This window comes from Brassica oleracea, chromosome C9 (genome assembly GCF_000695525.1).
Source record: "Brassica oleracea var. oleracea cultivar TO1000 chromosome C9, BOL, whole genome shotgun sequence".
Taxonomy (NCBI): domain Eukaryota; kingdom Viridiplantae; phylum Streptophyta; class Magnoliopsida; order Brassicales; family Brassicaceae; genus Brassica; species Brassica oleracea.
In genome coordinates, this window is record NC_027756.1 from 47,815,486 (window position 1) to 47,840,023 (window position 24,538).

Below are 24,538 nucleotides of genomic sequence, written 5' to 3' on the forward strand. Positions count from 1 at the left end.
AGAGCTAGAATTGGCATCTGGACTCAAGGTCACAAGTAAAAGAAGCAGGAGCAGTTTCTTAGCCATCTTTTTAGTTTTTCATTATTGCCTTTTGGAGAAAAATATAACGCTTTTTCGTTTGTCTTTTTTTGGTTCTTTCTTTTATGGCCCCAACTTACATTTCCTATCACGTACCACAAAGTCCACACAAGATAAATTGACAAAATAAATGATTTTTTCAAAGTAGTATTATAATTTATCCTGGAAATCAGGTCACAGTCAGTTGAAAACTATACTGTTTACTTTGGGTTTTGAAAATTTAATATAGGTATATCATAATTATATTAAATCCAAATCTGAACTGCATTGAAAATTTTAAACTCGACATTACTACATAGCAAGATGTTATAACACCACTGACGTTTATAACATGACATAATAATGCTAAGAAGGAATTTTATAAAGGTTGACCACTTATCCACCTCCGAAACATGATAAAGCTTTCTTCTGGTTTAAATTTAGACGTGTGCCCACCTCCCTGTAAAATATATCATCAATTAACCTTCATTGATAACTTGTTCATATGTTGCAACGATTTGTGTTCAATGTAAAAGTGAAGACTTACTTTGACGGTAGCAAATGTCATTTTATTGGCATACGTCTTTGTGTATCCAGCCACTTGATCGTGTATCATCCATGGTCTCCACTTGTCAATGATTGAATAATTAAGAGATCTTATCCACGTTTGTGTCGCAGTGAAAGGAATTATCATGTCGTGATCACCGCTAGTCACCAAAATGAAAACAAACCTCATCATAATTCTGTATAAACTCTCTTGATTTTGTATTGGAAAATAAAACTTCTTAAAAATATGGAGAAGGAATAGTTTTAAATCCGACCTGGAAATGAGGGATGGGTAGCCTTTAATACTGTTATTCAGATGGTATGGTACACTGCTTTTAATGTCTTTATTATAAGGCTTATCCTCAGAAGAACAACGTAACCACTTTCCTATACTTCCCTACAATCCATAACATATATAGATAAATATTATAGTGTTTGATATTAGTTTGTTTAGCATTATAGCATTGTCATTAATAAAATGTTAATGTTAATGAATATGATGAATGAAGAATATGATGATGCAATACCTTGGCTACATGAAGTGCTTTCCGCACGCTCTCGTCATTAGCCCACATGGAAGCTTGCAACTCTGAGTAAACCTACAAGATTAGTGATTCACTTGTTCACCATCCATCTAAATTATACGATGAAAAAGCACATACAAAGAACAAGGAGATGGATTCTTTACAATGCAGTTGGGAAACGAAACCGAAAGATTTGGAGGGAGAGTTTCTCTCAGGTCTCTTTTTGGGACATGCTTTGGCCAAAAAAGTCCCGGAGCTGCAACCGCGCATATTTGTGCTAGTACATGTCCCAAGTATATGCCAGCAATGCACTCAGTGGCGGAGCCAGAAATTTTTTGTATTGGGATCAGAAAAAAATCAAAAGCATAATATATAAACGATCAAAAACTACAAATGTATTACTCAAAAAAAAACTACAAATGTACTCGACACTCACTCATAACTTAAAACTTTTTTTTAAGTTTGTTTATTTTTAATGTTTCTATATTAAAGTAACATTAACAATTAACAATGTTTAAAATTGCAAAATATGTTTAGTGATTTACTAAATTTTTGTAATTATAGAAAAATAAGATTAAAACTAATATAAATCCAAAGTTTTAAAAATAAAAATATATTAGTTGTAATTAAATTTTATCTTTAATGTTTTGTAATTATTTTTGCGGGGTCAAATTTATTTTTTAAATGGGGTCAATACAAAAATTATATAAATTTTTTTTTTTTACAAAAAAAAAGTGGGGTCAGCTGACCCCCACCCACTAAGCTGCCTCCGCCCCTGAATGCACTGCAAATAACAACAAAATGTTCGAATAGTTAGATGTGATCATCATTGAGTCCGGTGCCTCAGGAAAATGAAATACTGAGAATATCATAATATTAATTTATATATGTTTCTAGTAATACTAATATACGTCTATATGTTAACTGTTGATATTTGAATAGTTGGTTCAATTGTACATGTATTTAAGATTAATGGTTTAGTTAGGTTTAGAGTAGAGTATATAACATGTAAATATCCGATTTTTAAACTGGAACGCGACTGAATACGATTAATTTCATCTGAATCTATGTTTTCTAATACTATATGCTGCTATACTACGGCGTATTATTTTATTTATATTGCTAATTAAGGAGAATTAATGCTATACCTCGTGGTATTCTTCAACGAATTGCAAGCATTCTATGTTACCAGGATCCACCTTTTCATAGTTCCCGTTACAAGTTTTCTTCAGTGACTGCCAAAAAAGAAGGAAAAGATTAGTTTTCGACTGGCCATTATGTTTTCTTCATTATGGTTGTAAAAACAACGTGTAACATAATATTAGAGTTAAACATGTTCAAAGGTATACTTCGTATAGTTCGTCAGAAATTAGAGCCATTCCATGAGCAAATGGAACACGATGGTTATAATCAAACTCCTGATCTGTCGTCGGGTTTCCAATCACATAACCCTATTTTTTTAGAGAAGAGAGCATTGTAACTTGAATGTTAACGCTCGACTGAAAAAAAATTATAATATAGGTTTTTTTAGTAAGGGTTTGTAGTATATGTTTTCCATCGCAAATTTCCCTCACAATTTGTATTTAGATATATAAGAAGCACTCAAATACAAAGAGAACCTGGAGATTTATTTGAGGTTTGAATCCAAGGTCATTCCCTGCACCATCGTCATCAAGAATATGTAATAAAATGGAAAATAAAAATAGTTAAATTGAATCAGCTGAAAGATTTGAGATAAACTTTGGACCTTTGGAGATTTCTTGAACAGTGGCCGGAATAACCTTACCAGCATAAGAATTTCCAGTGACATAAAAGGGATTAGAGATAAACTTTTCATGCTTGGCTAGCCACTGTGTTACAAAAGAGTAAACACTCTAAATGTGTCTATATATAGATTAAGATAAATGCTTCAAAAGACAGTTAAGTGTTGTTTTTTTGTTCACCTTGAGAAGAAACTCGTGGATCCGCTTAGCTTCTCCTGAGTCACTTGGTGTATCAAGAAGTTGAGTTTTTGAGTAGGAGAAGCCAGTACCAACAGGCTGGTCCAAGTATATTATGCTTGCTATCTGAGAAACAACGATTCAATCTATCAACCAAATAAACAATGATCCAATACTTTTTATATAAAGATTGTATATATATAATCAAGAATATTGAAAAACGACAAGCCGTACCTGTGTCCATGAATATGTAGTAGAAAGCAAAGTGGGAGTACCTCCATTGTAACCCTCAACTCTGAATTTAACAGGCCCTATTATATTAGCGCAAAGTTTCTTCATTAGAAAATAAAAGAAATGCATGCCTGGATGTTATATTACATGGGTTTAAGCCTCGTTAGAAGAGCAACCAAAGTCCTCATGCACGAAATAATGTTTTCGTACCATTCTCAAACAGAAGAGCGGAGACAGCAGAGCAACCAGGTCCTCCAGTTAACCAGAGAAGAAGAGGATCTTCTTTTGGATTCCTCTCAGATTTAATGAAGTAATAAAACAATTGCACTTGCTCTGCTTCACCCACACGGATATACCTTTGATGCACAAACAATTGTTCTAATATATGATTTTTATTTCAAACATATTACATGAAAAAAAAAAAGAAAGGAAGAAACAAACCCGGTTTCAAGCTCAAAAGGAAGAGGACCTTCAAAACCAGGAAGGTACTTGACAATGGATCCAGAGTTTGCATGTGGACTCAAGACCATAAGTACAACAAGAAGCAGCAGCAGCAATTTCATAGCTTTTTTTTTTTAGTTTCTCGCTAACTTAATCACATGATACTAAAAAAAGGTCTCGTAAAATTACAAAACAGCAAGCAACTCATGTCATTATCAAGCTTCTACATCTGTTCAACTAGGACCACATTTTTAGTTCTGTGCACTACCATCATCATCTCGCTTCTTGTTTGCCTCGAGAGCCACGACCACTGTTTCTATCTATAACCTTTCTCAACAGGAATCACTCATAAAAAAATCCACCAAAAAAGGTTTTACACGATTCAAATTCGCGGTTGCGTTTACAAAGGTACAAGGCACAAACCCGTTATTCGATATATAGAGATGTAGATGGATAAATACGGTTATACAACAATAGATCTTCTCTGATATGAGCAAAACTGAACCATCTTTGTTAACAAAACAAAACATGTTTTTTTTTTCTCACTCCTACAAAGCTAAAGAAAGACATGAACCTCTGATCCAATAAGATAAAAGTCATAAAACCAAAAGACGTGATCAGCGAGCCTTTTCAACCCGTCAATCCTGGGAAGAGCTGCGATATCTTGTTGAACACATCCATTACCTGTAACCGTAAAATTCTTACAAATGTCATTGCCTTGAGATGTTTTCAATGCACAACTTAAAAGTAGCACTAGATTGAGTGTTTTACCTCTTTGTCATTTTGGTACTTCATGATGTTCATCGGGTTCTCTGAGCACTGCAACAACAACAACAATCAAATTGAGTTAGAAATCATGTCAAAGTATATATTTTTTATAAAAGTGAAGAAAGAAAACGTACGTCCATTAACGCTGCTTCGACTCTAGGATTCTGGAATGCCATTGAAACATCAGGGTTCTCCATTATCTTAGAGATGACTTCTTCTGGAGTCAGTCCTAATTGATCTGAAAACATCGTTTCAAATTCATCAGGGTTTTAAACCTATGTCACAACCATAGAATAGTATATAGAAATTGATAGGGTTTATTTGGTATACCGAATCCTTGCTTAACTTCGGGGCTATTCGGGTCAAAATTCTTTAAGGTCTCCGTCATTCTCTTGTCCCATTCACCACTCTCACTCATATTATTCCTAAATCCATTCAAAAATACAGTTCTAGAGATTCTCAAAAGCAATGGAAAGGAATAAAATTGTAAAATGGAACTTACAACATGTCCTGTAGCTGTTGACGGTATTGAGGATTCTTACGCACCCCTACAAAGTTTCCAACAGTTTAGCCTTGAGAAGCAATGCTGAGAACAAGGACAGTAATAGCAGGATGCTTTAAACACTCACATTTGAAAGTTTCTGGGTTCCTCATCTCCTCAGGCAAATGTCTGTATTCATACACACAATGTTGAGCAAACAGTTTTGAAAATAAGCTTAAGAGAAGGATTGAAACATAATGTGATTAGGGAAGATGAGTTACGGGTAAAGCATCTTCTGAAATGTGGGATCTTCTATCATTTTCTCTAAAACTTCTACTGACCCACCAGCCCATCCTTTCCCAGCGCCTGTGTAACAATGGACAGAATAATGATTCAATTTAGAAATTAAGGAAAACGAAATAGAGGGAACAATCTAGATGAGAAAAATGAGATATGCAAAATATAGCTAGGCAAGTGATGAAAACTGATATTCTTTTAACTCACCCAAAGATTGAAAACCCTCTGAAGCAGTGGCACCATTGGCCGGAGCAGCTCCATTTTGCAGAACCTTAACCAAAAGATCAAATGGGAAAGCACAGAAACATCACAGGTTAGCCAAATCATCTCAGTTTTTTGAATCACCACTTGGTGTGCTGTGCAGATACATAAGAAAAAGAAAAAAGAAACTTACATCGTCAAATAAGCGAGTTTCTTTGGGGGCACTAGTTTCAGAGACTTCTTCATAGTTGCTAAATGGACTTTCCTTTGTGGTTTCCTCAGGGGAAACGTCTTCAAAGGCTGCATCATACAGTTAAAGAAGCTTCAGAAAATGATAAAGCAAGAAGCTCAAAATTTGCGGTCACAAGAGGAGGTAAGAATCTACCGTAGTTCTTTTCTTCTTTCATCGCTTTGTCTTCCTCTACGACAACACTTGGTTTATACACTTCTATGCTCTTTGTAGGAGGTATAGGTGTAGGTTGTGGCTTAGACACAGGAGGCCTATCTACTTTTGTAGCTGTCACATCAACAGTAGCACCTGAAGACTGGGATTGAGGCTGGAACGGAGAGGTAGTAGGACTTGTTTGAGGAGGAAATGGAAACGGAAAAGGTGATCCTGATCCTGCTCCTGCCCCTGTTGGGAATCCAGGATTATTAAACTGGCTGTTTTGCGTATTCATCTGGTTCATCATTGTCTTCATAGCTGTTTGCATTGCATATTTCTAGAACCAATAAGCAAAAAAAAAAAGAAAGTTCAGAGCGAGCAACACCCAGTTAGAGAATACTGATAGAAACAAAAATAGTTATGAAAAACTATTATAGGTGCAAATACATGTGTTGCATCACTAAATCCATAACGGTATGTTGGTTATCTAAAAAGTTCTATCTATGAATAATAAAAAGTGAGTAGCCAAAACAAAAAGAGAAGCAAATGCTACCCATCCGGCTTAAATCTATAGTTTCAGAAGGAGGGAGCGACCAGTTCAGCTTTGTTAAGATAAACCGATCTGATGAATACTATTTCTCAGATACACTATACACTAGAAAATATAAATAAAGTGTAAAACCAAGTAACTGGTACCTTTGCGTTTGACGTTACCTGTAATCACAAGAGAGAAGAAAAAATAAGGAATTAGGTACATATTCTTTGATATTAAACCAACAAGGAAGAAAGAAACTAAGATTAAAAAAATCAAACGCACCCATGAGAACAAAGCTGATAGCCCAACCCCAACACCAATCCAGAAAAGTGGTGATCCTCTACACACACACATAAAAAATAAAGCAGATTCAAACTAAGCTCAATGTCTAGAAACAAGCATGTAAGCAGGAACATGGTTTGGGTAAAATTACATGGTTGATGAAGATGACGGTGGTGGCACAGCTGCGCTAGGGGAAGCAACAGAGGTTGTCTGTTTATCACTTGTCGAAGAAAAAATACTTGCAAAAGCTTTCGTCTTGTGTTTCACTACCACTGCAAAAAAGAGAGAGAGAGATAATTACACAAAGTAATTTGCAAATTAGAAAAGACAAATTCACAAACTTTTTTGGCCACAGAGGTGGGTTTATAATTTGAATTTCAATCATTATAGAAAGTGAGAAGCTTTGGAAGAGTAAGCTAACCAATTTCTCCAGCGTTCTCAGATGGAGAGTGAGATTGCGCGGAGGAGGCGGAGGTTTTGGAGCGACGGAGGAGAATTTTAGGAGTCCGGCGGGAAAACCCTACAGGGGGTTTAAGAGAGGAAGTGAAATTGCCTCCGATTAAGAGCTTGGGAGAAGAAGAGCAAGAAACCAGGGTTGTTAGATTCTCCATCTTTGGTTTAAGCTGTCCTGTCCGGGGGAGAAGATGAACGAAGAAGAAAATAAAAAGAAAAAAAAAAACGCTTTGGTTTAAGCTGTCCTGACTCACTCGGACTGTATCCTTCAAGCACGAGACTTGAGTTAGTAAGCGGTCTTGGATCCTCTGCGGCGAAGTACACTGAAACTTCTTTCGGGTACTAACCGTCAAGATCGCTGGAATTTGAGCTATAATGATCCAAGGGTGCATAAGAACTCCTCGTGATAATTCCAAAAGTCACCCCCTACCTTTTCTTTATTTACATTATCGCGCGTATCTATTTTAAGGAACGTTTTAATACTAATTAGATCTCTATCCACACGGATTTTTGTTTTCATTTATTTTTATATAAACATTTTGTTTTCAATTCTAAATTGGTATATATATATTATAATATATTTTTGTGTCTATCAATTTTTAAAACATAATAAGTTTACGGTATATTTTTTTATTGAATAGATTGTTTCAAACTTTCACATGTATTTGTATCTTCTTCTATATATATTTTTTTGGATTATTATTTCATTATTAAAATCGTAACTATATATATAAAGATTAGTAAAATATTGTTTCACTGTCATATTCAAAGATATTGTAACATTTCACAAATTTAGAAAGTTTTTAAAAAATTAAACTTTTCGCTTCATAGATTTATATTATCGAGTAAATAATTAAATATTTAATTTTTGATTAATTTTTAAAATAAACTATATAGTTTAAAATTTGTTTTCATTGTTTTAAGGTAGTAGAGATTAATCATTGTTAGATAATATGATTTTTGTTATTTAAAAAAAAATTATAATTTTAAAAGTTAACATCAGCAAATATTTAAATATTTAACATATGGAAGTATAGTATTACATATGAATCAAGGTTGTGACTTTTGTTTTAATATATAAGATATGATGGAAAACATCTATCTCACGTACAAAAATATATCAATAGCATCACCAACTATATTTTAATGCATGACACATGTACGAAATAAAAAATATATATTTTAGAAACTACATAATTGGGTTTTAATTATTCTAAAAATTGTTTAGGGGGGGGGTCAATCTTATATATTAAAACAGAAGTCACAATTTTGATTCATGTGTGAATTTTTAAAAAATAGACTTAATGGACATATTCTTAAAAAGTCATGTTACATTTAATCTCCAATTTTGGGCCTACCAAATTTTTTATTGGGCTATCAATAATTAGATTTAAACAATAGATGATCCATAGGATTTATAGATAGTATAAATTAAATATATATAATTTATTGTTGTAATACTATACCTCCATATGTTAAATATTTAAATATTTGTCGATGTTAACTTTTAAAATTATAAGGATTTTTTTTAAATAACAAAAGCCATATTATCTAACAATGATTAATCTCTACTACCTTAAAACAATGAAAACAAATTTTAAACTATATAGTTTATTTTAAAAATTAATCAAAAATTAAATATTTAATTATTTACTCGATAATATAAATCTATGAAGCGAAAAGTTTAATTTTTTAAAAACTTTCTAAATTTGTGAAATGTTACAATATCTTTGAATATGACAGTGAAACAATATTTTACTAATCTTTATATATATAGTTACGATTTTAATAAAATATATATATAGAAGAAGATACAAATACATGTGAAAGTTTGAAACAATCAAAAAAATACACCGTAAATTTATTATGTTTTAAAAATTGATAGACACATATATATTATAATATATACCAATTTAGAATTGAAAACAAAATATTTATATAAAAATAAATGAAAGCAAAAATCCGCGCAACCGCGCGGATGGAGATCTAGTTGGTAATTAAACGGAAAGTTAATTAAAAACCAAATAACCAGACTCAACCAAATAAACCGATACAACCTAATTCTTATAACCCGACCATCCTAAGTACTACTACTTGTTAACCAGGGGAGGGATTATTACTTGGATTCCAAGCGGAGAAAAAGCTATGATAGATCATCAAGACATGGATTACTTGAGGTTGACGAAGTAATAGCTAAATTGTTGCCTAAAAGTGTTGGTTTGTTTCATGGAGCTAAATTTCTTGTTACTGAGAGAGAACTAAGAGATTCGAATTGGTATTCCATCAAAAATAACAAACCGAAGAGCTTAGAGTTAGCTTCTAAAGATGTAGGTTGTGTTGCTGCTTGCTAGCGGTGAAGTGAAACAAGATGGTTTCAGTTTGAAGAAAAGTAGAAAGAAATGGGTGAAAGGATGGAATCTTTGGAGATTGATTCAGAGGGTAAAACTGAGCAAAGTTTGAAACTTGAAGAAATGTAATGGGTGGTTCTCTTGCTGAGACTCTCTTGAAGCTTAGGAGAGTGGCTAAAGGAGAAAGCGACGGTGATGTTAGCTAGAAACTCTTAAGAAGTTAAAGCGTTAATTAGTGCAAGGAGTCTTGTGATGGCATGTTTCATGGTGCTTATGTTGTTAATGGCTTCGAAGGTGGAAGAAGATCTTGTGATGGTATGTTCCATGGTTCTATTACTGGTGGTGCTGAGACTGGAAGAAGAAAGTTGAGCAAAGACAAACAAAATCATGCCAAGCTTGGTGCTTCTTACTCGCCAGATAGCCTCAAAAACGGTATGGTTAGATTCTACTTGAAAGAGTCATGTGACAAGCAAGTCCGGGAAAAGTAGGCTGATGAATTAGTTTGATGTGTGATGGATAATTATATTTGATAGTAGTGAGATGTGATACCATGTATGTTTACTTGTTATCACATTGTTATATATGAAGACAAATCTTATGTTTATCTTTGTTCTATCTAATTTCTAAGTGTTATCAATGCTCTCCAAGAGTTCAATATAATAGTGGATTTGGTTGAAGGATTGATCTTTTTTTAGATACATGCTCTCATCATCCAACAGTTTGCAGCTTATTCAAGATCATACCCTTTCTCTTGAAGTTAAGAGTCATGAGTACTCATGACCTCATTCCTCATTCTCGGCCACAGTTTCTGAGCTTATTTGTCAAACTTCTTCTTTTCCATTTCTTTATGGTAATTAGAACCTTCACCTTTGGATTTAACAATCCCTTTAGGCCCAATCGTTGTGCCGATCATTCCTCCCTTAAGCAACAAAATCTTTTTAGGCGACAATTTAGCTTTTACTTCGTCAACCTCAAGCAATCCATGTCTTGATGATTTATCAAAGCTTCTTCTCCGCTGTGAATCCAAGTAAGTAATCCCTCGCCTGGTTAACAAGTAGTACTTAGGATGGTCGGGTCACAAGATTAGGTTGGGTTGGGGTTGGTTTATTTAGTTGGGTCGGGTTGGTTTTAATTAACTTTCTATTTAATTACCAATTGACATCATAAACAATTCTTAGAATCAATTAAGCTCTTTTCACTTGCACTTGAGAATATGATTCTGAGATAATCATCCACTGATTTGGTGTATATTTCTTTGTCAGCCCTATAACTACATATAAGTAAAAAATTCGACTATAACTAACTGATGAAGGTCATTCTCAGATGCAAGGAAGCTGTGGAACGCTCAAAAGCTATGTGCCCATTCATTCTCAAGGATAAAGTCAAATAGTTAAGCGATTTAAACAAGGGCAGCCATCTGATTTAGCTTCATTTTCAACATGTTTTCTCACGATAGAGATCCTCTATCCTCCGTACACATATCTCCATTCAAATGATTTGGCATTAGACTTGCAAGGTACCGACAAATGTAAGAAGTTTTGGATAATCATGTGTATCAATATTAGGCTAATACTCTATTCAAATCAGAGACTGATGCATCTAAAGTTTTTAAGGTTCATTAGTCCATGGCCAAAGTTTTTCAACAGCTTCAAAGCAAATTCGTACACGAGTAAAAATTCAAACAAAGAAAGAAGTCAGAACAGACAGTCAGACAGGGGGCATCCACTCGACGCTCAATCACTGATCAAAGCAACCCCACACACAAAAAATGAGTGTAAAATCATGCTAAGGTAAGGTTGGAGTGTTTCAAAACAAAAATTGATCACCGAAAAAAAAAAAACGAACGGTAACAAAGACGAAAGAATACAAAGCTGCTTCTCAGATAATGGGCCAAAAGGCTTCCACATATGAGAGAATGAAAACATGTTTAAGATTCTTCAAGATTTAAACAAAGAGAATGTATAACAAAAGCTCAACACTGCCCTCTTCCTTGATCTAAAACACGAAGGAAAAAAAATCCCCTTCAAGCATATTTAGATCAAAGTGTCATCAACCAATGCAGAACTCAAGAAGAATCTCTTCAGCTTAAATCAACAAGAGCCAAATCAAATTCTCAGCCCTTCTTTTCAGTGTGGTTAAAGCAATAAAATCATCATAGAGCAGCACAAGAAACAAACGAAAACATATAAACTACAAATTCAAAAAATAGTACCAAAGTATTGATTATTGGAAAGCTGCTTCTCAGACAAAGGGCCAACGTTTGTCCACATGAGAGGACTTGAAAACATGTCATGAAACTATTCCAATCAGGAAAAAATATCAATAAGATCTAAACATTACTCTCTACCTCAACCTAAACCACGAAGGACAAGACCTTCAAGCGACTTAGATCAAGGTGTCATAAAGTAAACATCGAGATCTAATCAAACCTTTCCCTAGTCAGAATCAACAAGTGCCACAACACATTCTCAAACCCATCTTTTTCAGTGTGGTTAAAGCAAGATAATCATCACAGAGCAGCCACACAAACAAAAACAACTTTTTTAAAAAAAAAAAAGGTTGTTGACACTTTTAACATCAAACCCAGAAGATCTAGAAGAAAACACAAGCTGTTGAATCTCGAGAAAATGATAGAATCCACGGCAAAATAAAGAATTCTACATGTCCAGAGATTACAAAGACGTTTGATTTAGCATCGGAACATAACTCTCTGCTAAGCTACGTGAATGATGAAGCTTAGAGACTCTTAACGCAAATATGTTCCCTTATATGCTAATCTCTTAACCTAAACTTTCGGACTTTCAACAAAAAATAAAAAAATCGGATATTTTGATAACAGAATGAACTTTCGTGAATAACAAATTGCGGCGAGGTCTAAAGACGAAGTCTTTTATTTATAAACTCTAGGGTTTTAAACATCGCTTTTAACGAGCCCCTAGCTTCTAGTTTAATGGGCCTACAGGCCCAATACTGAATCTTTCTCTTCTTCTCCCACTCTCTCGACGGAAACCATGATTACTCACTGCTTGTCGAATCAGTAAAGCGTATCTCTTTCATTGAATTTAGGTTAGGTATCTGTTTTCTCTGTTATTCTTCTTCATTCACATGTACAAATTCGTTTCAAGGGATTCGACAAATCTGAGATTCTCCTCTGTTTTAATGTCCTAAGGGAGATTCGTTTCTTCGTTAACAAAACCCTCTTCCATCTCCGTGTCTCCAAAGTGCTGTTGTCTTAACCCAATCAGCAAAAACAATCCTTTTTTATATTTTGTAAAAACCTCGATTATATCAGTTTCTTCATTCTCCATGTGTCGCTCTGATACGAATGCATAAGATGTGCCATGAACCTATCAACGTCTCTCCGGTAGAGTCCGGAGTTACGTTCAATGAGTTAGACCACCTCCCCTTGACGGCGCGGCGGAGTTTGTTGCAGCCTAACTCTGTTTCTGTGCCTGCGTGAGTGCTCTCTATGGTTCACCCCTTTATCAATTCACTTTACTTTTGCTTTATGTTTTCTTTGGTTTTATCGAATGTTGATAGTATCGTGAAAAGGGAAGAGGATTGCTTTAATGAGCTGGTAAGTTTGGATGAAGAAACCTTTTTGTTACATTGTTGCTATTAAGTTTATTTAGAGAACTGATTCTGTAGTTTCTCCAGGGCTGTGATGCTCCAGAATCTGTAAACTCTCAAACTCCGGAATCTACTAGCATTGGTTGCAGTCTAGGTCTAGTTGATTCTGAAAGCTTAAGGCCACAGAACAACATTCTTCTAGTGTCTTGTAGTAATAATGCCCAAGAGAGTTTCAACAGAGTTGAACAAATTGAAGAAACCACAGGGAGTGATGATGCTCTTGAACATCTCACTCTGAATGAGAGGCGAAAATTGCTTCTAGAAAGGTGCTTTAATTTTCTTTAAACTCATATATGTTCACAAGCTATTGATCATTTGTGTCTTATGGTTACAATACTTGTTGTTGCAGGATGGTGTTAAGGTTGCCAGAACCCAACTTTTTAGAGGTTATACATACAAGCTGACGAGTTCCCCTAGCTTTTTTATTATTTTTTTTTGTGTGGGATCTAATGGGGCTAACTATTACAAGTGCAGGATAATACTAAAGATTGCCATGAAACCGATCTTTTCAAAATAAAAGCCGAGAATACATGCAAAAATGGGATAGCTTCATCTTCTGCGGTCCGATTCAGCGGCTTTCTAGAGAAAATTGATTCTTTCCTCTATAAGAAAGTTACTATAGGTTCCAAATCTGAAAGTCAGCTTAGTGGAGTTCAAGAGAATGATATTCCTATTGCTAACAAAAGGTCTTTTGAGTTGTCACCTGAAGCCAGTTTATCCAATAGAGATTACGAACACTCTCCATTAAGTAGCAACTGTTATGCAAGTGCAGCAGAACAGCAGAGAGGTAGTGTAAAGAGAGTCAAAAGGAATCCACGTCCTTTGAACGTGAGTGAGATACAGTTGAATCAAGAAAAATGTGAGCCTTTAGAAGATTCCTCCGTGGATAACAATGAAGAACCAAATCCTGTTACCTCAGAGCAAGTACAGGTCAAAAGAGAGGTGGAAAGACATGAGTAAGACGAGCTAGATTTTGTGAATTTGATCTCTCGCATGACTCGTTGTGCATCTGCTCCGAGTCCTGCTAGCTTTGTGAAAGACGAGGCTAGTGAATTGGATGAAGATGAGATAGACCATATGAAACTAATTGATCGGCTAAAGCTTAGATCTTCTTCTAATGGTTCAGGTCATCATGAAGCTCCTCCTAGTTCTTCACCACCTCCAGGTTTTAGCTTCTGTACATCTGATGAATACGTTAAACCTGCTAGGGCATCTCGGTCTTGGAAGCGAAAGAAAACCGCCACGTGAGTCACTCTGTTGCATCCTTTCATCTATTTGTTTCATTTGTGATCTTATGTTATGTAATAACCGTTACAGGAACTCAATTGAGACAGCTCTGGAGGAAGATGCTCCTGGTCTTTTACAGGTACTGATTAAACAAGGGGTGACAGTAGATGAACTCAGGCTTTATGGGGAGAATGATTCCTTCTCAGATGATTCTTCACTTCTTGAAGAGACCTTCTCAGAGCTGGAAGATGTCATCTCACAGGTAAAACAGTCTTTCATTTATCTTTACAAAGGTAGCTTTTGTCCACAATGTGTTGAAAGACAAAATCTTTTTTCTTAAAACTATCAGCTCTACTTCAAACGAGCAACTGGCCCTAAACTTCTTAACTTAAGTTTCTCAAAAGATTCAAGAACCAGCTATTGCTTGACCTGTCTCTTCTCCCTCATAGAACAGGTAAAACTCTGGTCTCCTCAGCTTTTTTTCTTTTCTATGTTTCACTTTCTTCTTAACTTGTTTCCTTTTGCTTTCAAGGCACGATATCTGCGGTTTCGCAAATGGCCTGTTGAATGGGGCTGGTGCCGTGATCTCCAGTCTTTCATATTCGTTTTCGAGAGACATAACAGGTAAAAACTAACTCTTTCTATCTACTTCTTTTGCAGCTAAACTATACTACCTCTGTTCCTTATAGATTTTCTAGTATTTACATATTAAGAAAATACACTAAATCACTATTTATCTTAGGTTGGTTCAATCAATTTTCTTGAAGTTGACAATTTTTGCAAAAGAAATATGAAACATCTATCTTTGTGAAACAATATTTTTACTAAAATATTTATCGGGAGTATTATTTTTCTATCTTGTTTTGCTGGATACAGGATAGTTATGGAACGGCCTGAATATGGCTACGCAACATACTTCTTCGAGCTCAGCAACACTGCATCAGTAGGATGGCAGATCAAACGGTTAGTCTTGGCCATGAAACTCGCGAGCTGTGGCCGTTATCAACTTATTGAAAACAAGCCATTACTGGTAAACTCTTCTCACTTTGTTAGTATGAACTTATATATATGTTCTTAACTAAGGTTTTTATGATCCTGAACTCTCTCTCTCTTTGTGAAAACAAAAAGGTAGGAGAGGATATGACGGAAGCTGAAGCTGAAGTACTGATGAAGTACGGTTGGGTTGCGAACACGGGGCTAGGGACAATGCTAAACTACCGTGACAGGGTGTTCCATGACAGGAAGAGCCATAAAGAGACATCAGAATGGAAGTCTAAGATTTCTAATCTTCTTGTTGATGGCTATAACAGTGGAACTATTGTCTCAACTTTCATTGTTCCCCCTGATGATGTCGAGGATGATGATGATGCTGGACTTGACATGGAACAAGTTAAGCTCGAGAGTTACTGAAAACTGTGAATCTCTCTGGTGGCAACTAGTTTGTTTAAGAGTGTTCAAATGTGGATATGAAACCTTACATTGTTTATTTATTTGATCAATTAAATTTAGTAGACTTTGTAAGCTTTATCCAAATATATATATATTAGATGGAAAAAAACAATGTCACTTTGCAGTTTGCACCATAGGACTCATAAATTTTGACAGTGATGCTTTCATTAATAACCCACACACTCCAGTTTCCTGCTGCGACTGTCACTATAGTTTTGTGGTGGCCAAGGAGAAGCCCAAGGCCATGTTATGTAAAGTATAATCATGGTCGTGGGCACTATTGATTTCAGGCAACATCATGTGGACTTTGGTGCGTGAGGCGATAAAAGGTCTCATCACAATAAGAGAGACTTTGTGTAGCCTTCAAAATTTAATGAAGATTTGATCACATTCTGAGACTTGATTCAGTTTACATTATACACATCTAATGATTCTTTTCGTCAACCATGTTAAAAGGTTAATACAACTTATTTGCAGATAATTATTTGAAATATATCCAAATATCTTATTATTTATTTTATTATTTGAAATAAATTTAAATAATTATCTTTTATTTGTATTTTTCATATTTTAGTGATTTTTCTATTTTAATTATGATTAGGGTTTTTTAAATTTAAAGATTTGTTATAAATAGGCATTGAAGTCTAAAGTTGTACGCATACTTTGATGATTAATAAACTAGTTGTTGCTTTATACCTTGTGTGATTTTATTAAATTCACCAAGCAGGAAGTTGGTCTCAATAAACTATCAAAAGAAACTCTTAATCGATCCAAGAACATGTCTCTGAGAATCCTAAAGGTTCTTTGATCGACTGTTCAACCTATTTGTCCGCTTAGTAAGAGTTTCTTTCGATAGTTTCTTGAGACCAATTTTCTGCTAGATGAATTTAATCAAATCACACAAGGTATAAAGCAACAGCTAGTTTATTAATCATCAAAGTTTGCATACAACTCTAGGCTTCAATACCTATTTATAACAAATCCTTAAATCTAGAAAACACTAATCTTAATTAAAATAGAAAAATTACTGAAATATAAAAAATACAAATAAAAGATAATTATCTAAATTTATTCCAAATAATAAAATAAATAATAAGATAGTTGGATATATTTCAAATACTTATCTGCATCGATCACAATAATGAAACTTTTTATATTCATATTAATAAAAAAAAGTTAAGTTATATAGTGGATATATATATATATATATATATATATTTACTTGGGTAACTTTACAAAAGGGATTGTACTTTTGTTTTAAAGTTGTGAAGTATAGCCAATGTGTCACAATAAGCAGGAGAACGAAACTCTACTCATTCACCAACTTCAAATGTATTATAATCATTGTTGTCGTTACCAAAATTTTCTTTTCCACAATTTATATATAAAAAGTTATCCACCAACCTAACTATTTATTATTTAAAATTCTTTGAAACTTAATAATTCCCTTATCTTCCTCTTTTCTCTTCTCTTTAATCCATCATTCACAGTTCCACTACCAGCCCTTTGGCTCTTCTTTGTGACAAGTCATGTCTAAGCAATGATCATATTTGTTATGAGAAAAGGTTCATATACATGTACTCTTTTTTTCCACTTTCTTTGTATTTTATAATTCTTTATAAGGAAAACATATTATACACTTTATGGTATAAAAGGCATGTATGTTTTTTATTCAGCCAACCCAAAATAATTAGGATCTTCACAATTATTGAATGGAAGTTATAATGTGATTCATCAGCTAGAAGGCACTTATCTTCTACATTTTCTTTCGAAAATAAAATTAAGCATGTTAATACGCATGATTTTGTATAAGGATATTTAAAGCTATGAGCTTAATTTACGTAACTTTTGTTAGATTTTGTTATTGCACGACTTTATTTTGATAAATCTTATATGTATGTTTAATTAAGCCTGAACAACTGTTGTGCAAATACAAGGTTCGATCGTAAATCGGTTGATGGATTAACGAGAAGAGTGAAGAGTATTATGAGGGAATTGTTAAACTTCAAATATTAGTTTGTATCTTTTGACAAAAAGAAACTGGTCTGTTAGCTTACATGGTAGAGCATTTCTAAATCACTTCTTACAATAATATTTAGAGGTAAATTCATTTCAACCCATATTTATTTTTTCAATTTAAATATAGAGAAATACATTAAGTAGATAATATTTTCATTATAAAATTACTCTATTTTTATTATAAAAATGAGAATTCGGCCAAAAAAAACCTCTAACTTTGTACGAATTGCCAAAACAAACATGAACTTTTGAGCTGACCAAAAAAATACCAAACTTTCATTGACTTTAGAATTAATTAACAATGTTTTCGCTGACTTGCCAATTTAGCACGCCGTCAACAAATTTAACAGAAATATTTGACATCGTTTATTGTTAGCGTTGAGTGAAAACGACGTCGTTTTCAAATGAGATGAAACGACGTCGTTTTATATGATTTTAAATTAACTTTTGAGCTGACCAAAAAAACACCAAAGTTTCATTGACTTTAGAATTAATTAACAATGTTTTCGCTGACTTGCCAATTTAGCACGCCGTCAACAAATTTAACAGAAATATTTGACATCGTTTATTGTTAGCGTTGTGAGATGAAACGACGTCGTTTATATGATTTGAAATTAAAAATATGTAGACCCCTGGATTTGAACCCAGGTTGGTTGGTCAAATGGCATGGTATTTTACCACTAGGCTACTCACACTTTTAATGTACTTACTAGCATGTTTACTTTTATTTGGTACATATTAAATATAAAAAAGTCTCTAAAAACTTAATAAGATATTTAAAATTCGAAAAAATAAAAAATAAAGAAGATTTTATAAAAAAAATTATTTTTCTTTTTAAAAAATAAAATTTTATTTTTCTTTTTAAAAAATAAAATTTTATTTTTCTTTTTAAAAAATAAAATTTTATAAAAATAAAGAATTTTTTTATAAAATTAATTTTGAAATTAAAATAGAAAATAAAATTTTATTTTTTCTTTTCATAAAATAAAAAATCTTCCAATATTTTCAATTTTTTAATACATTTGCTAAAAGGTGAAATTAATTATACGACACACATAAAAAGTTGATAATTGTAACTTTAATTTTTTGCATTTTATTATAATTTTTAAAAAATTTGGATTTTTTAAAAAAATGAAAATTTTGGAAACTTTTTGACTTTTTAAAGAAAAAAAATATTTTAATTTTAATTCAAAATTAATTTTATGAAAATTTTGGGAGATTTTGTTTTTTAAGAAATATGAAATTTTATTTTTTTTGAAGAAAAATAAAATTTTATTTTCAATTTTCAAAATTAATTTATAAAAAATTTCTTTATTTTTCAATTTTTTGGAATTTAAAGTTCGTTTTAATTTTATAGAAAATTTTGGAAGAGTTTTTATTTTTTAAAAAGAAAAATAAAATTTATTTTCAATTTTAATTTCAAAATTGATTTTATAAAATATTTCTTATTTTTCAAATTTTTGGAATTTTAAAGATCTTTTTAAGTTTTTAGAGAATATTTTTATATTCAATCAGTACCAAATAAAAGTAAACATGTTAGTAAGTACATTGAAAGTTCCTCTAGCCTAGTGGTAAAAGACCTTGCCATTTGACCAAACAACCTGGCTTCGAATCCAGAGGTCTACATATTTTTAATTTCAAATCATGTAAAACGACGTCGTTTCACTTAACGCCAACAATAAACGACGTCAAATATTTCTGTTAAATTTGTTGACGGCGTGCTAAATTGGCAAGTCAGCGAAACATTGTTAATTAATTCTAAAGTCAATGAAAGTTTGGTGTTTTTTTGGTCAGCCCAAAATTCATGTTTCTTTTGGCAATTCGTGCAAAGTTAATGTTTTTTTTTTGCCGAATTCTCTTATAAAAATGGTAAAATACTTTGAAGATGGCCTTGATGCCAATAAATTTATTTGATAAAAGAATGATGATGTAATGTGACAATCAAAGTATAAATTCCGATAATTCTTTTTGTCAAAATGGTTTGGTGAAAGTTGTTACCACTTGTCTATCAATCCCATTCACTTGTGGTCCATTTGTCTTAAACATCATACACATACAAATACATAATACACAGCAGGACTAGTCATATATATGGGGGCAACAGCCTTATGAAGCCACCGCAGCCCCTCATTTTGTGAGGTCCTACATAAATATGCTGCATTTTTTTCTTTTTTTTGTCACGAAATATATATATGCTGCATTTTCTAAAACTGAAAATAATAACTAAATGATAGTTGAAAACAATACTGAAATATGTGCACACGTTTTTGTTTGATTTGATTCTTATCTGATTTTTTTTGTTTGGTTAATCGAAATGGTGTTTATGATTTAAAATTTATTAAGACATTCGATGATTGGGTTATTTAAATTTTACATTCTTCTTTATAAAAAAAATCTACATTCTTCAGGAAATTTAGTCATCATTTAAACGATAAACCCTTGTATATGTAAAGTTATTCTACATTATTCTTTTTACTATTTTTATTTCGTTTAGGGACCTGCATATGTCAGCATCGAGACATACATATGTTGACGAAATATGCAACACATGTGTCATCATCACTGCATACATATAGACATATGAAATATGCAAGTGCGGGTTGATACATGCATGCGTGGGTCGGTGTAGTTTCGCACTTTTTCAAAACATATATCTGATTAATCGTTTCGGACCAATGATATACGAAATTATTTAAGTAATTAATCAGCCTAGCTAGACCACTTAGGTCAAAAATGGAGCATTCGTAAATCTTGTATTTTTAATTTTTTACACTGTTTTTATCGACAGGTCAAAAATGGAGCGTTTGTAATTTTGGCCAGCTAGCCGGCCAATTGTTAGAAGAATGTTTGTCACTGACTCATTAACAGTACTAATACTTGTACCAATGATAACCAGTGGAAGTTAGTGTAGAGGTTTGATGCTCCACCACAAATGCTTTGAAGGTTGAACGTGAGAATTGAGAATATTTAGTTGCTGGAGTTATTAGTATATCCTGAGATTTAATCATATGATCGTGACCTTGCGTTGGTGAAATCTCGTATATAGCAATGGATTTCATCACCATGACGCCATCATCGTATCACCATTTAGTATTTTCCACTTTGATTCGAACAATATTTACTTGTTTTCAAGCAATCTTCAACTTTTTCTGGTGTGTAGTGAAACTAGGTATATGTGTAGCCATCAAAAGTCGACGCCAGGAAAAAATATCTATCTATATTATACCAGAGGGAATTAAAAAAAGTTGGTAAACTTTTGGAAGGATTTAATATTTTGGAATTAATATATTATTTGTCAGTTAATTGCAACTAAAACTAAAGAACATAATTTTTATTGACTAAGATGATCCAGAGCTGAAGTCTCTATATTTTTCCAAAATCGGAAACCAGAACATAATTTTTAAATAGCTTTTTCAAAAATATGCATTATGTGAATTTAAATCAGTAAACTCTGTATTACATGTTTCTTAAAGCTACTGTGTATTAGATGTTGTGTTAGAGACATCAGAGGAAATTGAACGCAAGCGACTAGTGGGATTAGCTTCTCAATGCATTTGTAATTATGTGGTCTATTTTGATTAATTATTTAAGCTATATTAGATTTAAGAACTATATCATGAAAACTATTTTGGTCTGTCATAAAGATTATGAACTTATCAAAAAAAAATCATTACTAGATTTGTAACAAATGGTATACATGCGGTTAGAGTTCCATATTTTTCCATCAAATATGTCAAAATAATCAATAGAGAAAAGTATGTTCACAATTGCAATCTTTATTACATATGTATTTTACACCTAATCATCCACTAAATTGCAACACCACGGCCAAATCCAAATCGCCCACTTCGAAAACAAACAAAAAGAACTAATTAAAAACAACATGAAAAAAAAAACTGAAAGTAAAATGGTCATGAATATTGATCTAAACCATTCTTGAACATCCGCTTCCAACAAAACCATCATCATGATCATTCATAAACAATTCCAAGCTGCTCAAATAATTTATGTCCCACAAGTTCATCGTATCAACATTGTTGTGGAACTTGTCGTCTTTGTAAATAATATTATCCCCTGATGAATGATCGGATGAGAGCCACTTGAGGTCAATAGTCTCCATTTCATCAAGAAACTTCGAGAACTCCTCACCCGGTACTGATGATATACACGACGAGGTAGAAGAGGAAGAAGGAGAAGTGGAGTTACTAATGTTAATGTGAGCATTTTCATCACTAGTATGATGCTGAGCAAAAGAGATGTCCAGTAATATCTCATGTGGATCGAGCAACGGGACTTCATCAATGCAAAACCCATCATCAGTAGATATTGTTTTGTTGCTCTTGTCCAAATCTATCCCTAGTTGATGGTGTTCTTGTTTTTCTTTAGTTTGTTTATCTTCTTGGTCTTGTTTTTTGTTCTTGTCATCATGAGGCACTAAACTCTTGCTCCCTTGAGCTTGCTGTGAACCGTCTTGTTCAGGGAGAGGCTTATGGGTCATAGGGTCAATGCCCATCTTCCTTAGTTTTTTCTTTATGTGTGTGTTCCAATGGTTCTTTATTTCATTATCAGTTCTTCCTGGTAGATGAGAGGCAATCTTTGACCATCTGCACAAAAATTAAAATGATTCGAAACTTAAGTTTAATTAACTCATGATTTCGACTGTTCAGTCATTATCATCAGACCTACTAAATTAAACTACCGTACGTGGTTAAAAACGCACGATTAAATTTAAATATGAGATGTAGATTGGCCAATCTCTTTCATACAGAAGAAATAGTAAAGTTTGCGTGTTCAGTGTTCTATTGTGACTTTTGTGTTCCTCCGAGACCTTAATAATATTGAAGTCTAATGGCCACAATATTTTTTATATTTTTATTACGAGTTAGTTACAACATAAAAGTTTGGCAGGTGAAATTAGTTTTTTTTAAAAAGGTAGGTAAAATTACTGTTTATAAATTTGAGGATTTTTAAAAATATGGAATAACAATGATTTTCCAGAGAAAGAGAATAAACCTATTGCCAAGTTGGGCATGAAGATCAATGACCATCTGTTCTTCACATTCTGATAAAAGACCTCTTTTTAAATCAGGTCTCAAATAATTGATCCATCTTAGTCTGCAGCTTTTTCCACACCTCAAGAGTCCTGATTTAATTGATTAACCAAAGTAATTAGATTAACGATCAGAATGATTGGAAACTAGTTAAATATACGAGAGATAAACTGAATAAGAAGGAACAAGTGAAAACAAAACAAAACAGAACAAAAAATTATCAAGAACAAATAATAACGTGTAGGACCACCAGTATCAAACACTGATTTTTGTCCGGGCCAAACACCATGATTGATCGGATTTTGTAAGTCGAAAAGATAGAGAATTATTCCATTTCAAAAAGGACGGTAACAATGAATATGATTCTCCTGCATTGAAACTATTACTGAAAATAGTAAATTCATTTGATTTGGTGCAAAACTATACTAGTATAGATATAGCAAAAGAACTCATGCAGATTAATTAAAAAAGGTAGAGAAGTATTATTATCAGTGTCAGCAAAAACAAGAAAATAGATAAAATAGAAATCAGTAGGAATAAAAGGGGACGTTTTAAGAAAGTTAACTTTTAAAATACGATAATCCATATATCAAAAATAGCATATCATTTTTTTGGTAAGAGAAAATGTAAAAACACATGTGTTAAGAAAAAAAAACTTTTTACACATGAGAAATCCCAAGGACGTCGCATATGGAGAAAAGAAAGAAAGAGAGAAGATATACCAGAAAGCTTGGGAAGAGCTCTCCAACAGCAGTGGCCATTGGTGAGGATGAAGTTGATGAGCTTCTTGTCTTCCTCAGCTGTCCATGGCCCTTTCTTCAGCCCTACTTTGTCACAACATGGCTGCCTCCCCATCTTCACTCCTCGCACCCTCTGGCTCTCTCTCTCTATATATATATATCTATTAGTCTAGAGATATGCTCAAACAAGTACCTAATATACTTACAAGTTATAATGTATATCTAAGACTCAAGCTATACAACAACCTATATATAGGGAGTAAGAGATGTCAAAACCATGTTAGTGACTTTGTGGACCTACATTTCTTCTAGTATATTCTATTTATTATAGATTTTATCCAAGCTTATAATTTAAAAAAAAAACTAGGTACAGTTATTAACTGATAAAACAATTAAACTAAAATGGCAAAGTATTGAAAATAATGAAACTATGGTTTTACCAAAAAAATAATAATGAAACTATGGATGAACTAACATGTGGTCATTTATAAATACTTCAGAGAAGTTACGAATATACACTTTATTATGTCCTTATTTTTTTGGAACATAAATAAAGTCAGCGTTATAGGAGTAAAGTCACGGTAAAATTAAGGAACACAGAAGATGATACTTGGTGGGTTTAAAACACGTGTAAGTGAGTGTGATCACGCTGAAAGTTCTTTATCATCAGACAAAAACACCTCGTCACACGTATATGTATTATTTGCTTATAATGTCTGAACCTTGAATCCCATTATTTAATATTAATATAAGAGCTTAGGTTTTCTCAAATAGTGAGAAACAAATTACAGTTCTCTTTTGAAATTAATCACTAATAGTATGATTGTTTTTGTTGGCACTAATAAGTACTGTCGGTTTTGCATCGTTTGTGGTGTTATTGCTGTGGTGCCACGTTCAGCACAAACTTACATTATCATGACATCATCTTTTGTT

At 33.1% G+C, this 24,538-nt stretch overlaps 4 protein-coding genes across 4 annotated transcripts; 1 reads left to right on the top strand and 3 right to left on the bottom strand.

Annotated features, from left to right (window-relative positions):
* Positions 1-365: 365 nt before the first annotated feature.
* Positions 366-3,926, bottom strand: LOC106317830 (serine carboxypeptidase-like 7). The gene is made up of 13 exons (XM_013755606.1): positions 3,740-3,926; positions 3,509-3,654; positions 3,302-3,378; positions 3,071-3,193; positions 2,875-2,977; positions 2,747-2,784; positions 2,477-2,578; positions 2,276-2,362; positions 1,292-1,438; positions 1,131-1,202; positions 879-1,000; positions 605-764; positions 366-517 (listed from the first exon to the last, which is right to left on the bottom strand). Exons 1-13 carry the CDS (start codon positions 3,859-3,861, stop codon positions 437-439), a joined length of 1,380 nt encoding a protein of 459 aa, XP_013611060.1. The 5' UTR covers positions 3,862-3,926; the 3' UTR covers positions 366-436.
* A 168-nt stretch (positions 3,927-4,094) lies between these two features.
* LOC106313416 (protein TIC 40, chloroplastic) lies at positions 4,095-7,407 on the bottom strand. Its single transcript, XM_013751215.1, has 14 exons — positions 7,110-7,407; positions 6,840-6,960; positions 6,689-6,746; positions 6,568-6,585; positions 5,872-6,208; positions 5,680-5,786; positions 5,493-5,556; positions 5,270-5,354; positions 5,137-5,177; positions 5,010-5,055; positions 4,838-4,932; positions 4,642-4,745; positions 4,511-4,558; positions 4,095-4,423 (listed from the first exon to the last, which is right to left on the bottom strand). The coding sequence occupies exons 1-14, from the start codon at positions 7,297-7,299 to the stop codon at positions 4,370-4,372; spliced, it is 1,368 nt and encodes a 455-aa protein (XP_013606669.1). The 5' UTR covers positions 7,300-7,407; the 3' UTR covers positions 4,095-4,369.
* Positions 7,408-12,491: 5,084 nt separating this feature from the next.
* LOC106312944 lies at positions 12,492-15,907 on the top strand. Its single transcript, XM_013750648.1, is given in 10 exon segments — positions 12,492-12,945; positions 13,030-13,066; positions 13,147-13,385; positions 13,469-13,505; positions 13,594-14,363; positions 14,437-14,608; positions 14,696-14,800; positions 14,879-14,970; positions 15,223-15,376; positions 15,475-15,907. Coding segments are annotated over 10 exon segments (2,019 nt in total). The 5' UTR covers positions 12,492-12,814; the 3' UTR covers positions 15,757-15,907.
* A 5,678-nt stretch (positions 15,908-21,585) lies between these two features.
* LOC106313885 (transcription repressor MYB6-like) lies at positions 21,586-23,827 on the bottom strand. Its single transcript, XM_013751811.1, has 3 exons — positions 23,588-23,827; positions 22,828-22,957; positions 21,586-22,418 (listed from the first exon to the last, which is right to left on the bottom strand). Exons 1-3 carry the CDS (start codon positions 23,718-23,720, stop codon positions 21,740-21,742), a joined length of 942 nt encoding a protein of 313 aa, XP_013607265.1. The 5' UTR covers positions 23,721-23,827; the 3' UTR covers positions 21,586-21,739.
* Between the last annotated feature and the right edge of the window lie 711 nt (positions 23,828-24,538).